The 14,597-nt window shown below is 34.6% G+C and overlaps 1 protein-coding gene across 6 annotated transcripts in view; it reads left to right on the plus strand.

Moving 5' to 3' along the window:
• The window catches only part of fra (neogenin protein frazzled), a 535,028-nt gene that overhangs the window by 223,252 nt on the left and 297,179 nt on the right, over nt 1-14,597 (plus strand). For all 6 annotated transcript variants that reach the window (XM_090412604.1, XM_090412608.1, XM_090412609.1 and 3 more), the window contains exon 7: nt 4,193-4,468. In XM_090412604.1, coding sequence (XP_090268730.1) covers nt 4,193-4,468 — 276 coding nt within the window. The remainder of the gene's footprint in view (nt 1-4,192; nt 4,469-14,597) is intronic.

The raw sequence follows: 14,597 nt of genomic DNA on the forward strand, positions 1-14,597 counted from the left end.
CAAGAGGTAACAAGGACCTTCAAGATGAGTTAACATTGATATCTAATAATCTGTACTTGAATGGCTACCCATGAAGACTCATCAACAAAATCCTTTTCTCTGAACCACCACAAAGAGAGTGAGAGGATACCCACTATATCAAAACTATTGCAATTCCGTATGTGAGTGGCATCTCCAACAAGCTTGCTAGTTTCCTCAAACCACACAAAATAAGAGTGACATTCAAACCTATAGAAACAATTTGTAAACTACTAAGATCTCCAAAAGATAACCATCCTTTCTATAAATATGCTGGAGTTTACAATATTCCATGCTCACGTGTTTCAAGTTACATTGGGCAGACATCAAGAAGCCTCAAAATTAGACAGAAGGAGCACATCAAAAACAACAGACAAGACATATCAGGCCTGTCATCTCATTTTTCTATAACTAACCATGTCATTGAGTGGGATAAAAGCTGTTCCCCTTACATAGTAGAAGACTACCACTCCCGAATGTTTAAAGAAGCAGCTACAGTCGCTCGCTCTGTTGATAACCTTAACAGGAACCAGGGTTTAATACTCCCAGAGATATGGAAAACCCTAATTAGATCTCTTAACACACAGGAAATGAACTTCAATGCAAACTACAGAATGTTCATTAGCAACAACTGGTTAATCATGTACATGCGATACGTGTATCACTCATGTTCAATGCTATTTTAGTTTGTAACTATAATCGTTAGAATTTTACAGTTATTCATATTTGTGTGATTTTTTTTTAACTTAAGTGCTTGTACCCCGAAGATGCCAACAAATAAAGTTTTGTGAAACTAGTAGGTTTAATAAATATTTATTAGTTAACATTTGATCTGTTGTCCAAATAATTACTCTGTTAGGAAAGCTATGCTCATAATGTATCGTTTATGAAGACAGCTTTGCTTTCCTTCATTTGTGCTGAATAATCATAAAAATAAATCAGCATTCAGCTCAACATAATTTATTATTATTTATTTATTTTTTGTTATTATATGGCCATGTAGTCGAAAGACTCATTTCAAGAAGTCCACTTTAACCATTATTCACACATTGGTTGCTAGTGTTGCGAGGAGAAGTAGCCATTTATTTGAACGGTGTTACGAAAAGTGTTTTTTTTTTTTCCTTAATTATACTTTGTAGATTTTCTTAATAGTGCTTTTGTGTGGTAGTCAGACTGCATATAATCATTGTACTGTGGTATTGTATTTATAAAAGTGTTTGCTTTACTTGTTATTTTGATTAACATGGAAGTGCTAGGTAATGTTACAAAAATGGTGGCAGTAAAGAAGTACATGGCAGCAACATGGAAAGTGTTGGATTTGGTATACTATCACAAGATGTGGTAGTGAACGAAGTATTAACACTGCCACCTGTTGGTGAGAATGATGTTGTGAAATGTAAGGTTTTAAAATTTGGAAAACAAAGATGTGATGTAGAATTTTCTCGGGTATGTATTGTTGGAAGTGGAGGAAATAATAGATCTTGGGGTGATAGTGGATCAGGATCTTAAATTTAGAGGACGTATTGCCAAAATTGTGAGGATAACAGAACGAATTCTGGCAGTGGTGTGGCTGACTTGTAGAAGTAAGGAGATTTTGGTTCCATTGTATAAGGCTCTGATTAAGCTATATGGAATGCTGTGCACAGATTTAGTCATCTAGTTTTCAAAAGAATGAAGAGATGTTGGAGAGGGTCCAGAGGTGATTGACCAAAATAGTTTTTTTCATCTCTGGAATGCTGGATATGAAGAAAGGTTGAGATGATGTAATTTGCAGAATCTAGTGGATAGGAGGAAGAGGGGGTGATGTGATATAGACGTACAAGTTGGTAAGGAGTTATAGGATTAACGTTGAAGAGATTTTTCATAAAATAGTGGGAGATTGGGAGAGAACAAGAGGTCATCCCTGGAAGCTGTATAAGAAAGGTGTGAGCAAGGAAGTGAGAAGCAGATTTTTTGCATGGAGAGTTGTCAATGATTGTAATGGATTGCCTGAGAGTGTGGTGTCTTTTGGCAACTCCTATAGGTAAAGATGACCTTGCCATTGCTTCTGCCTGGTATCTCCACTTCTGGGCCTGGCTACCACTGAAGAGACCTCAGTAAAGGTCGAAACTAGTCTGGGTAGTGTCGAAACTAGTCTCCCACCAGCCTTCCCTTAATGCATAACATTATACATATCTGCAAGGAGATGTGTTTTGCATTATGGGAGATACTGAGATAGGAGTGATGTTAGCTTGGTCCACTTTTGTTACGAGTTGCCCGGTATTGTACTACCTTACTCCTGTCTTGAAGATATTTTCAGGCGTAATTGTTTGCTCACACTTGGATAAAGGATTAAACTAAATTTATTAATGACAAAAGGGACCTCGTAGATGAGTCTGTTACACTATGAGACTTAGGATAATAATAACGATAATAATATTTCTGAACATCAGTCCTATATTAAACTGAAGAAACTTCATAAATCTGGACTTTCAGAAGAGATGGAATTGATAACATTAGCCATAGGATCTCTATTGGATAATGCTAAGTATCTACATAAATGCATCTACAAATATGAATGTCTTTTCAAGGAAAGTGCTGAAATTCTTCTTCATCATCCACATCTCAGTCTCAATGAATATATATATATATATATATATATATATATATATATATATATATATATATATATATATATATATATATAATATATATATATATATATTATATATATATATATATATATATAATATATATATAATATATTATATATATATATATATTATATTATATTATATATATATTATATATATATATATTATATTATATTATATATATATTATATATATATATATTATATTATATTATATATATATTATATATATATATATATTATATTATATATATATTATATATATATATTATATTATATTATATATATATTATATATATATATTATATTATATTATATATATATTATATATATATATATATATATTATATTATATATATATTATATATATATATATATATATATTATATTATATATATATTATATATATATATATATATATATTATATTATATATATATATTATATATATATATATATTATATATATATATATATATATATATATATATATATTATATATATATATATATTATATTATATATATTATATATATATATATTATATTATATATATATTATATATATATATATATTATATTATATATATATTATATATATATATATATTATATTATATATATATTATATATATATATATATTATATTATATATATATTATAAGTTCTTATTAATACAATAGTTTTTCACCTGGTTCTCTTGCAGTTATACAAAGAAAGATACCACTCTCCATTCATTTATATGATTGTTTTGGAATTCTTCATGTGTTCATTCTTTCATACTGATTAAGAAACTAAGAAACCTAAGCTGAAATATTTATATCTAGTATTTTACCTTTATTAATTTTTTTTTTACCATGAATATGTGTTTTTATTGTTTATATTTGTTGTTTCATCCTCTCTTTAACTTTCTTTAACTTTAACATCTTCCTATGTACCATATTGTCATTTTTTTTTCAACATCAAATTGACCATGATATTACTCAGAATGGGTTACCAGTTTGTTTGTAGTAATAGTTGGGTAGTTATGCTTTGAATGATAGAATTTGCTACATTTAGCCTTGCATTTCTTTGCAGTGTGCTTATCCATTCTCAGTTGTCATTTCCTTCTTTGCTGAAAAGCATTTGGAAGATTATAAGTTTATGCTATATAAAAAGTATGTATATAGTAAAAAACAAGTATGCACATTATAGCATTTAGCATATGTATATGCTACAGACTATCAACTGAAAAGAACTTTGTTTAGACCCCCATGTCGTATTATTGAAAAGCACATGAATTTGAATTATGTTATGCTGATATTTATGCAGGCCATTCAAACCAGAATTTTATAAAAACATATTATTGTGATGTATTGTTGTAATGTAATAAAATATAATGTGTAATGATATTTCTAGGATTTAAAACAAATATTAAATCAAACATAAAATACACATATAATAAATCTAATGTGGATTAAGATTCAGAATTTGATTGAAATGCCTGGTTGTCACTTAATTTCTATAATTTTCTAAATTTATAAATGTTATTTTCTTTTTCATTATAGTCCCTCCTCACTTTGTCAAAAAACCACAAAACAGATATGCTTATGAGAAGGAAGATATAGAATTTGAATGTGAAGTGTATGGAAAACCATTGCCCACCGTTCAGTGGGTTAAAAATGGTGACATCATCATTCAAAGTGAATATTTTCAGATTGTAAATGGTTACAATTTAAGGATTTTGGGTTTAGTAAGATCAGATATGGGCATCTACCAGTGCATTAGCACCAATCCTGCTGGCAATACACAAGCTTCTGTACAACTTATCATTTTGGATCCTGGTAAGATAATATAGTTGTTTTTTGAATTTGACATAAAGTCTAATACTAGTTTCTATATTCAAATTACTTTTAGGTTCTGTTAATTTGCATCCATATTGAATGAATTTTTCTATTTTTATTATTTATTTGAGGAGTTGTCATATTTGTGATGAATATTTCATTTTCAAACCAAGAAACCAGATTTTTTTATCTGTAGCTGTGATCACACAGATACAAGAAACTGGTTTTTTGTTTGTCATAATCATTTTTGTAATTTCTGTGATTCCTTTTGTTATGAATCTATATGTAGCTTCTATTTATTAATTCACTAAATCTTCTAATTCATTATGTATGATCTTTTTATAGTGTGTTGAAGTGTCAGAAATTTTGAACTATCTGTTATAGATGATATGTTATTATTATTATTATTAACATCTGCCCTCCATGAAGTTAGAGACTCATCGGAAGAGGTACACACTATCATACACAAAGCTCATTCAACTGTTCCTTAAACTGATTCAATGTGTCTACATTTGCAACACACTCAGGCAATGCATTCCGCTCACCAACCACTCTCCATCTAAAGAACCTGCTCCTAACTCCTCTGCACACACCGTCCTTATATGGTTTCGAGGAATGAACTCTTCTTCTACTTCTCCCTCTCCCATTCTATAAAAATTCTCTTCCATGTCAACCTGATAACAACCCCTAAATAACTTACATGTCTCAATAATAACCCGCTCCTATTCATGAGGCTTTACAATTTACATTCTCTGAATCTATTATTATACTCCCAATCCATTCACAAAGATGGTCAGCAGTCTTTGTGAATCTTCTTTGGATGCTTTCTAACATATACTCTTCACCATGAAAACTCAGTGAACAAATCTGTGCACAATAATCTGTATGAGGCCTGATCAAGGCCTTATACAATGACATCAGGTCAACCTCTTTATATCTGCATGTCAGAGTCCTCTGCATCATTGCCATTATCCAATGTGACATCTTTACAACTTGTGCAATGTGGCCCCTAAATTTCAGGGCATGTCCACCATGACTTCCAGATCTCTCATCTCCTCTACCTCCTTTAAAGTTTTCCCACCAAGTGTATACTTTGCATCCCATCACTGTGTACCAAATTTCAAAACTTACACTTCGCAACATTGAACTGAAAGTTCCACTTACTTGCCGATTCATGCAATCTATTCAAGTTTTCTTGTAAGGTCATAATATCTGTTTGACTCTGCATTGGTCTCCCCAGTTTTGCATTATCTGCAAACAGCTGCATATCACTAGGTAAACCCATCCCAATATCACTATATACAAATTGAACAACAATGGTCCCAAAACTGACTCCTGCAGCACACTAGTGACCCTCCTCTTTTGGGAGCTGCACCCCCATATGCAACTTTCTGATACCTATCCAAGGGCCACTGTTATCCAATCCCATTTTTTCAGTTTATTTAACAACTTGTTGTGTGGCAGTTTATCAAAAGCTTTTGCAAAATCTAAGTGTACCACTGTGTATGCATGTCCTTTGTCCAAGACATTTGTCACCTTGTTATAGTACATAAGTAAGTTTGTAAAACATGAACAAACTTTAACATGAATGAACATCCCTTTAACAAACCCATGCTGACAACCACAGAAAATACTGCTATTATCAGTCCATTTATGTATCCTAGTTCTTCCCAGTCTCTCCAGTACCTTAACCACAACTCCAGATATACAGATTGGCCTATAATTTGTAGCCACACCCTTATCGCCACCTTTATGCTGTGGAACAATTTTACCTTCTTTCCCCTCCCTTGGAACCTGTGCTGTTTGTAAAACTCTTATTAAACATGCATACCAGTGCTACTGCCAATTCCCTGGAACATGCCCTTACAACACGTGATGATATGTCTTCAAATCCCATCACCTTATTGACATCGAGGTTATTTATTTCCTCAAATACCTCCTGCTGAATGAAAATCATGAAAAACTCAGATGTAGAGGAAAGGATTGGATGGCTTAATCCTTTCCTCTACATCTGAGTTTTTCATGATTTCACCCTGATGAGAATGAAACATCCTCATATAAATTGATTATTGAATACCTCAACATTGTCTTCTGCAGCAGTTACCATTCTACCATTTTCATTCATTATTATTATTATTATTATTATTATTATTATTATTATATCCTCCATGGAGTTGGCAGACTCATTGTGGATGTTAACATTCATTAACATCATCTTACCATAATCATTCTTCCATCTACTTGTCACACATCTAAAAAACTCTCTAGGGTTTTTCTTTGCTTCATTTCTAATTTGGCACATACTGCACTTTTGTTGGTCCTTATTAACTGAGTCACTCTCCTTCTTTATACTCTTCCAACAACTGATTATTACCATTACTACTTCTTCTTCCAGGCCAAATTTCATGCTTAATCCCCTCATTCATCCATTTTACACCTACCTTATTCAATTTTTTGACCTTCAGAATACATTGATGCTGTTATGTATTTCTTTGTCAGTTTCCAAGCAGCATATCTTTCCTTACCACTCAACTCCTCATTCCATGCTATAGCTCCAAGCTGTCTCCTAAGCTTGTTCCAGCCTTGTACTTCAAAATCCAGGTGATCATTTCATGATCACTCCCACCAACTGGAGGAAGTATAAACCCCCACTCACAATTATATCGTTTAATGAAATGATCAGATCCATAAAGTGTTGATCCTCATGTGCCCTCCTTTACATGCTGCCTTAGAGAGTTCTCTCAAGAACTCAAGAAATTCATTTACCTTATTCCCAAATGCTATCTCTTCATTCCAATCTATACTACCATAATTAAAATCACCAATAATAATCACCCTTCCCTTAAATGATAACCAAAGTTGTTTATATATTTCTTTATCGCCACCCTCCACATTCCTGGCCTATAACAACATCCAACTAAATATCTCTTCTTGTCAACCTCACACCACACTCCCTCATAACCATTGCCACTATTTTCCTCTTTCATATCTACCTTATGTAGACATAATTTCCCTTCTATCATACAGGAATAGAAATGGAAGTTTTGCTATCCTCATGAAAAACACTGCGCCCTTCCATTTCTATTCCTGTTAGGATATTATCTTTGTTCAACCGTGTTTCACTTATTCCAACAACTTTGGGTAAAATAAACTGAATCAGTGAAGCCATTTCATCTCCCTTATTTCTGGCATTTGTAAATAAACACAGCAGTTCACTTTTAGGTCTATAACTAGTCCCACTCAAGCCACTTGTTGGATGTGATTTCCCCACCACACCTGCTCTTGCCCAATCACCTTTATCACTGCTTACCAGATATATCTACTCAGTCTCAACTTCTCCACCCACTTCCTGATCTATTCCATTTCTATGCTGATCATCTCCATACATACAATCACTACCACTTTCAACATCCTCTCTCCCTATGCTATGTCTCCCTATCCACCTGGGCTCCCCACTGCCATCCCTGTTTCCCCGTTCCCATTCTCTCTTCATCTCTCACATTACTACTGTTTATATTGTCAAGCACTTCTGTCTCTTCCATATCACTCTCCTGATCTTTCACTTGTTCCATTTCTATTTCTTTCATTTACACTATCTTTCATTTCTTCAGTCTGTTTTGCATTCGTTAACTCATAGTCTAACAAAATATCACACTTCCTACAAATCCATACTTTCTCTCATCTTTTGTTCAATCTTTCCACAAACACAACTCTCACATTTCACCATAATACATTTCACCATTACACATATTACACTCGTACATATTACGCTCATGATATCAAATCATTTTTGAAAAAGTCTTAAGTCATACGCGCCACTCGCATAGTCACACTGGTTGATGTCCGAGTGATTGACCTCGTGAATACCACCATTATGTTCTGTTCAAAAAAAAAAAAAAAAGCAAGATTCAAAATTTCAATTAATAACGTCAGTAACAATTCTCCAAAGCCAAAAATCATGCAGTCACACTAAGTTATGAAAATAAACAGTGCTATACTAAAATTCAAGCAATATTTCCAATTATTACACAAGATAGCACTTATCTTTTCCGAAGATACATTTTGGAATTAGCAGTATTTTGAAGCTTTTGTGCTGCATTTAGAAGATTGATTAATTGAGGTCTCATCATCCACTGATGAGGCCTCATTCAAGGTCAAATCCAGTCCGGGTAGTGACCCTTCCCATAATGCATAGCATTATACATGTCTGTAAGGTGTGCATACTAAGGAAATTGATGTGAAGTCATTAGCCTCTATACACGAGTAACCCAGTTGTGAAGTGACTTCATGTGCAAACATTGTTAGCTTACATTTGGATCAAGGATGAAACCAAGAAGATAATTTTATGGCATCTTTAATTTATAGTAAGGGCACTCGTGAGCCAAGCATAGTGGACATGTGTCAGAAGAGCTCCTGATTGAGATAAGTATTCTTGGAATAATTAAATAAATATGAGTATTTGTTTGAGTAAGAGCTGCTGCAAACATTCTGCACCACCGGTATTATTATTGTGGTGGATTTTGTTTTGCTTAAACGTATTTACGAAATCGTTATTATTAGATCTCAGAATAGTAACTGACACAGCAAATGCAAACATGGCGGTGGCTTTGTCATTCCATGACTTTAATTTTGATTTCAGTTGTTTCATTAAGTGTGAGGTGTGTTATATGTATTCTTTCGATTACATAAATGATTTGTGGAAGTTTAGGGTGGATGGAAGAAGAGTGTGTTCAAAGTGTGACCTTAACAAGGAATTGATGAATGCAAATATGAAATTGACGACAGAAAGTGTTAGTAGTGAGAATGTCATGGAGAAAATGAGTGCACATTCAAAGGAGAAGGATGGTGAGAAAGAGAGGCGAAAAAATGTTAAAAAATCATAAAAAAGAAAAAGAGTGATTTAAAAAACGGATGTTAAAAAGGATGAAAGTGAGGCGACAGTAGCAGAAGGAAATGAAATTGAGAGAATGAATGAAACTGGAAATGGCGTGACACAGGAATCGAAAATGGAAAAAATCGAAAGAATGAATGATAGCGAAAGTTGGACACATGTTGGACCGAAAGTACAGAAACAAAGAAGGGATGAATGAGAGTGAAAGTGAGAAGAGGGGGGTCGAGAGTTAGAAAGATTGAAGGATAGAGAGAATGGGTCACGAGATTCGGAAGTTGAATTGGATTGGATGAGGAAAGAGATGAAATGGATGCAGAATGGAATTAAGAAAATTCGGGTAACAGCTATTGAAACAAATCAGGATGGCACGAAAGAGTTGACGAAAGATGAGTGAGTGGCATTGTATGATGACTCCATTATTAAAGGTGTGCTGGATGATAAGATACACAAGGTATGTTTTCCAGGTGGTAGAATGAGTAGAGTGATTGAGGCATTGGTTATGAGGCGGGAGCAAGCAAAAAAGTTAATAGTTTTAATAGGAACGAATAATGTGACAGAGGACAAAGAGAGTGTCAGATTGGATATCAGGAGGCTACTTAGAAGGATAAAAGAGAATAGTGTGATAGGAAGGATAGTCAGTGTGCCGTGTGTTGCCTAGGTATGATTGTGGTGAAATGAGGCAGCGAGCAAGGATTATGAATGTGTAATAAGACAGGAGTACAGTTTGTTAATGTGTAGAATGAGTTTGAGGGACAAAGTGAGCTGTATGGGAGCGATGGACTGCATTTGAATGGTGTTATGGTGTGAGTCGCTTGGAGAGACTGCTGCTGGAAGGTAGAGAAATGAGTAGAGAGAATGAATTAGAGCAAGTGGGAAGTGATGTGGAAGGACAGGAGAGATGGAAAAGGTGGTTATGAATGGGGAAGTGAGTGAAATGAGTATAGAAAATGAGAGAATGGGTGTGCAAGAGAAGCAGGGAAACGGAGATGCTCAAGGTCAGGGTTACACAACGTGAGAAAGTTGGATGCTCCAAGAGGAGGTGAGAGCATGTGTGGAAAGGAATAGGATGACCTGGGATCAAGAGGAAACAGTTGGAATTGGAAAGGGTTCTAAAATGAAGAAGGAGAAAGGGAAATGGCTCCAGTCGAGCATGGAAAGATCACATCGAGTGAGTGGTATCAGTGGAAGTAGCTGTAGATCCAGAAATGAGCTGTTGTGTTTGTATAAAAATGCTAGAAGTATAAGAAACAAGACAGATGAAATGGTTGTGCTAATTTCGTCTGTTCACCCAAAGATTGTCGGAAAAAGTGAAACATGATTGGAAGAGGATGACATCTTGCCAGGAATAGAGATGGAAGGGTATGATGTGTTTCGTGAGGATAGAAGGGGTAAGAAGAGAGGGGGAGTACTATTGATGATAGAGAAAGAGTTATGTCCATACAAAGTAGAGATGCAAGAGGGAAATAGTACCAGTTGTTTTGAGGTAGTACGGTGTGATATAGAGGTGAATGGAATCAAATACTTGGTGGGATGTTGTTATAGACCAGGTAATGTGGATGGTGGTGATAATGAAATGTATAATCAAATTAGCCAAGCAAATAAGAAAAGGGTGATCATTATGGGTGATTTTAATTATGGCAGTATAGACTGGAATGATGAGATAGCAACTGGAAGTAAAGAAAATGAGTTTCTTGAGTTTTCGAGGGAAAACTACCTCAGGCAGTATGTAATAGAGGGAACACGAGGATTGAGGGTCTTGGATTTGGTCATCTCATCAGAGGATGTAATCATAAATGAGGAGTCAAATTATCCACCAATTGGTGAGAGTGACCATGTCGTGATTACCTGGGTAGTTGCCAGCAGTGTGAGGACCTCTGTGAGGAGAGGGTATATGTGGAACTATAAGGGGGGGGGGTGATTATGAAGAGCTCAGGAGACAGCTTGCGGGTGTAGCATGGAATGAGGAGTTATCTGGAAAAGAGATCAATGCAGCTTGGAGGATTTTCAAAAACTGTCTAGTAGATGCAATGTCTAAATGTATTCCAAGGGTGAGAAGATTAAATAAGGTAGGTGTGAGATGGATGAATAAAGAGATCAAGCATGCGATACAGAGAAAAAGGGCATTGTGGAGGCAGCATAAGAGAAGTGGAAATAACCAATTCCATGAGGTCTACAATGACCAGGCAAGGAGGTTGACTTGGTTGGTGAGGATAGCTAAAGAGAGGTATGAACAGCAGTTAGCTAATGAAGCCAAAAAGAATCCTAAGGAGTTCTTTCAATATCTAGCCAGCAAAAGAAAGAACGATTATGGAAGGATGACATTGATTGGAGAAAATGGTATAAAGACAGCTGTTGAAGAAAGTGTGGTGGAGATATTTAATGAGCAGTTCATAAAGGTCTGAGATTGAGAGCAGTTGATGATGGTGAAGAAAGACTGATGAATGTAAGTGTGCAAGAGGTGTATACGGAGTTGAGTAAAGTAGATGTTAATAAGGCTGTGGGACATGATAATATATCACCACGTATACTGAAGAAATGTGCCAGGGAGTTGACACCTGCCTTGACATATTTTTTAATATGAGTCTTGCACTCAGTCAAGTTCCTAAGGAGTGGAAGGAGGGCATGATTGTGCCACTTCATAAAGGAGGTGATCGAACTCAAGCATCAAACTATAGGAATCTGTGTGTCAGGTGTTGTGGTTAAGTTGTTGGAGAAGCTTGTGAGAATTAGGATCCAGAATTGGGTTGACAACAATGGTATTATCTTTGATGGACAGCATGGATTTGCTAAAGGAAGCTCATGTTTTAGTAATCTACTTACTTATTATAATAAAGTGACTGCTTCCTTGGACAGAGGAGAAGAATACGCAGTAATATACTTGGATTTCACAAAGGCTTTTGATAGAGTACCTCATGATAAGTTAACAGTCAAACTAGAGCAGATGGGGTTGAATATTAGATTAGTGCATTGAATTGGAGACTGGCTATCTGATAGGTATCAACAAGTTGTGTATGGGGGGGCAATATCAAGGAAAGGGAGAGTCACTAGTGGAGTGCCTCAGGGGTCTGTTTCAGGGCCTTTGCTGTTTAACTTGTATATTAATGATATTGGCGAAGATTTGGATGGAGATATTCAGTTGTTTGCAGATGATGCAAAGTTGGGATGAGCCATGTAGTGTCCTTACAAGAAGACTTGAATAAATTGAGTGATTGGGCACGTAAATGGGGATATGAGTTCAATGTTGCACAATGTAAGGTCTTAAAATTTGGAAAACAAAGATGGGATGCAGAATTTATGCTTGGTGGGGATATATTGTTGGTGGTGGAGGAAATAAGAGATCTGGGGGTGATAGTGGATAAGGATCTAAAATTTAGGGGACATATAGCCACAATTGTGAAGACAACACAAAGGCTTCTGGGAATGATGCAGAGGACACTGACATGTAGAAGTAGGGAGATTCTTGTTCCATTGTATAAGGCTTTGATTAGGCCACACATAGACTATTGTGCCCAGATTTGGTCACCTGGTTTTCAGAAGGATGAAGAGATGTTGGAGAGGGTCTAAAGGCAACTGACTAAGGTAATTTCTGGCCTCTGGAATGCTGAGTATGAGGAAAGATTGAGAAGATGTAATTTGCAGAGTCTGGTGGACAAGAGAAGAGGGGAGATATGATAGAGACCTACAAGTTGGTAAGGGGTTGTTATAGGATCAATGTTGGAGTAGTTCTACAGAAAATGGTGGGAGATCAGAGGAGAACCAGAGGTCATCCCTGGAAACTGTATAAAGAGGGTGTGAGTAAGGGAGTGAGATGCAGGTTTTTTTCGTGCAGAGTTGTAAATGATTGGAATGCCTTGCCTGAGAGTGTGGTGTCTGTAAAGAGTTTGAGTGTGTTTAAGACACGGTATGATGAGCTGTGTGTGTGATAAAGGGACCTCCCAGATGAGTTTTGACTCCATGAGGTCTTGGGGGTAATAATAGTATAACCAAGTGAACAAACAAAACTTTCAACATATAGTACAGTGATTGTATTTCCTTAAAAGTTATGGTTATTTTTTCAAATGCACCCCAGATATAGATAATAGCATTATTGTAATCTCTCTCTCTCTCTCTTTCTCTCTGTTTGTGTGTGTGTGTGTGTGCGTGCGTGTGTGTGTAAAAATACACACCCTTCTAAAACCCTTCTAAAAACAATTTTTTTTTATCCTTGAATATCAGGAATTAAAAAAATAACAACTGAGAATACATAAAATTTGCAGATTTAACATATTGTAGTATGCTTGACAAGAAATTATTATTTTTTGTTTTAATCCTTTACCTAAGTATGCACAAACAAGGTTTGCATGTGAAGTATCTTCTCAACTAGTACTTGTGTATACCCACTCTGGGTAATGATCCTTTTCTTAGTATTGCTGCATTATGGAATACTAAGACAACTGATGACAAGTCAACTTACTAGTCATGAAGATATTTCACTCATAGACTTTGCTTGTGATTGGGTAAATGATTAAAACAAGAAAATGATTTTTGCCAAGTATAATATACTTTGTATCTTTTTTTTTCTTAAATGTAATGTAATATTTTAAAGTGGGAAAACTTTCTACAAGATATATCAGTATATATATAAAACAGATATAATAATAATAATAACAGACTATGCAGATATAATTAACCCCTATTATGACATTAATTAGTTTTCTGCAAGACCAGGTTATTACTTGGTTACAGTAAGCCTTCGAGTTTAACATGTATGAGAGTCTAACATATAAGATGACTATAGATGCAAACTTAAGTAGAAAATTTCATTAATTTTTTGATATGTTTAATAAAATTTTTAAAATAATTTAAATTAAAACTGATAAAAGCAGAAATACAGTTGTACTCAATACAGAAATACTCAATTGTAAAAAATTGCCATCAGTTTTTTTTCTCTTCAAAGGAATATATTTACTTCTAAATTTATTCCACAGCCTAATTTATTATACACCTTATTAACATAAATGGTTGTGGCAGTTATTAATTTTATTCATAACTACTGATATTTTATATGATTTCAAAACCAGCGTCTTCAGAGCACAAGATAAACAAACCAAGAAAGGAATTGTTTTGCTTATTTACAAATGCCTGGAGTATCAGAAATAAGGGATTTTTTTATTTTTATTTTTATTTTATTTTATTATTCTTTTTTTTTTTAATGTTGAGCCCATACATGAGAGGTTCGTTAATCAATCTATAGTTCAT

Source organism: Typopeltis vanoorti, chromosome 23, assembly GCF_054136105.1.
Source record: "Typopeltis vanoorti isolate ZY-2024b chromosome 23, IOZ_Tvanoo_1.0, whole genome shotgun sequence".
Taxonomy (NCBI): Eukaryota; Metazoa; Arthropoda; class Arachnida; order Uropygi; family Thelyphonidae; genus Typopeltis; species Typopeltis vanoorti.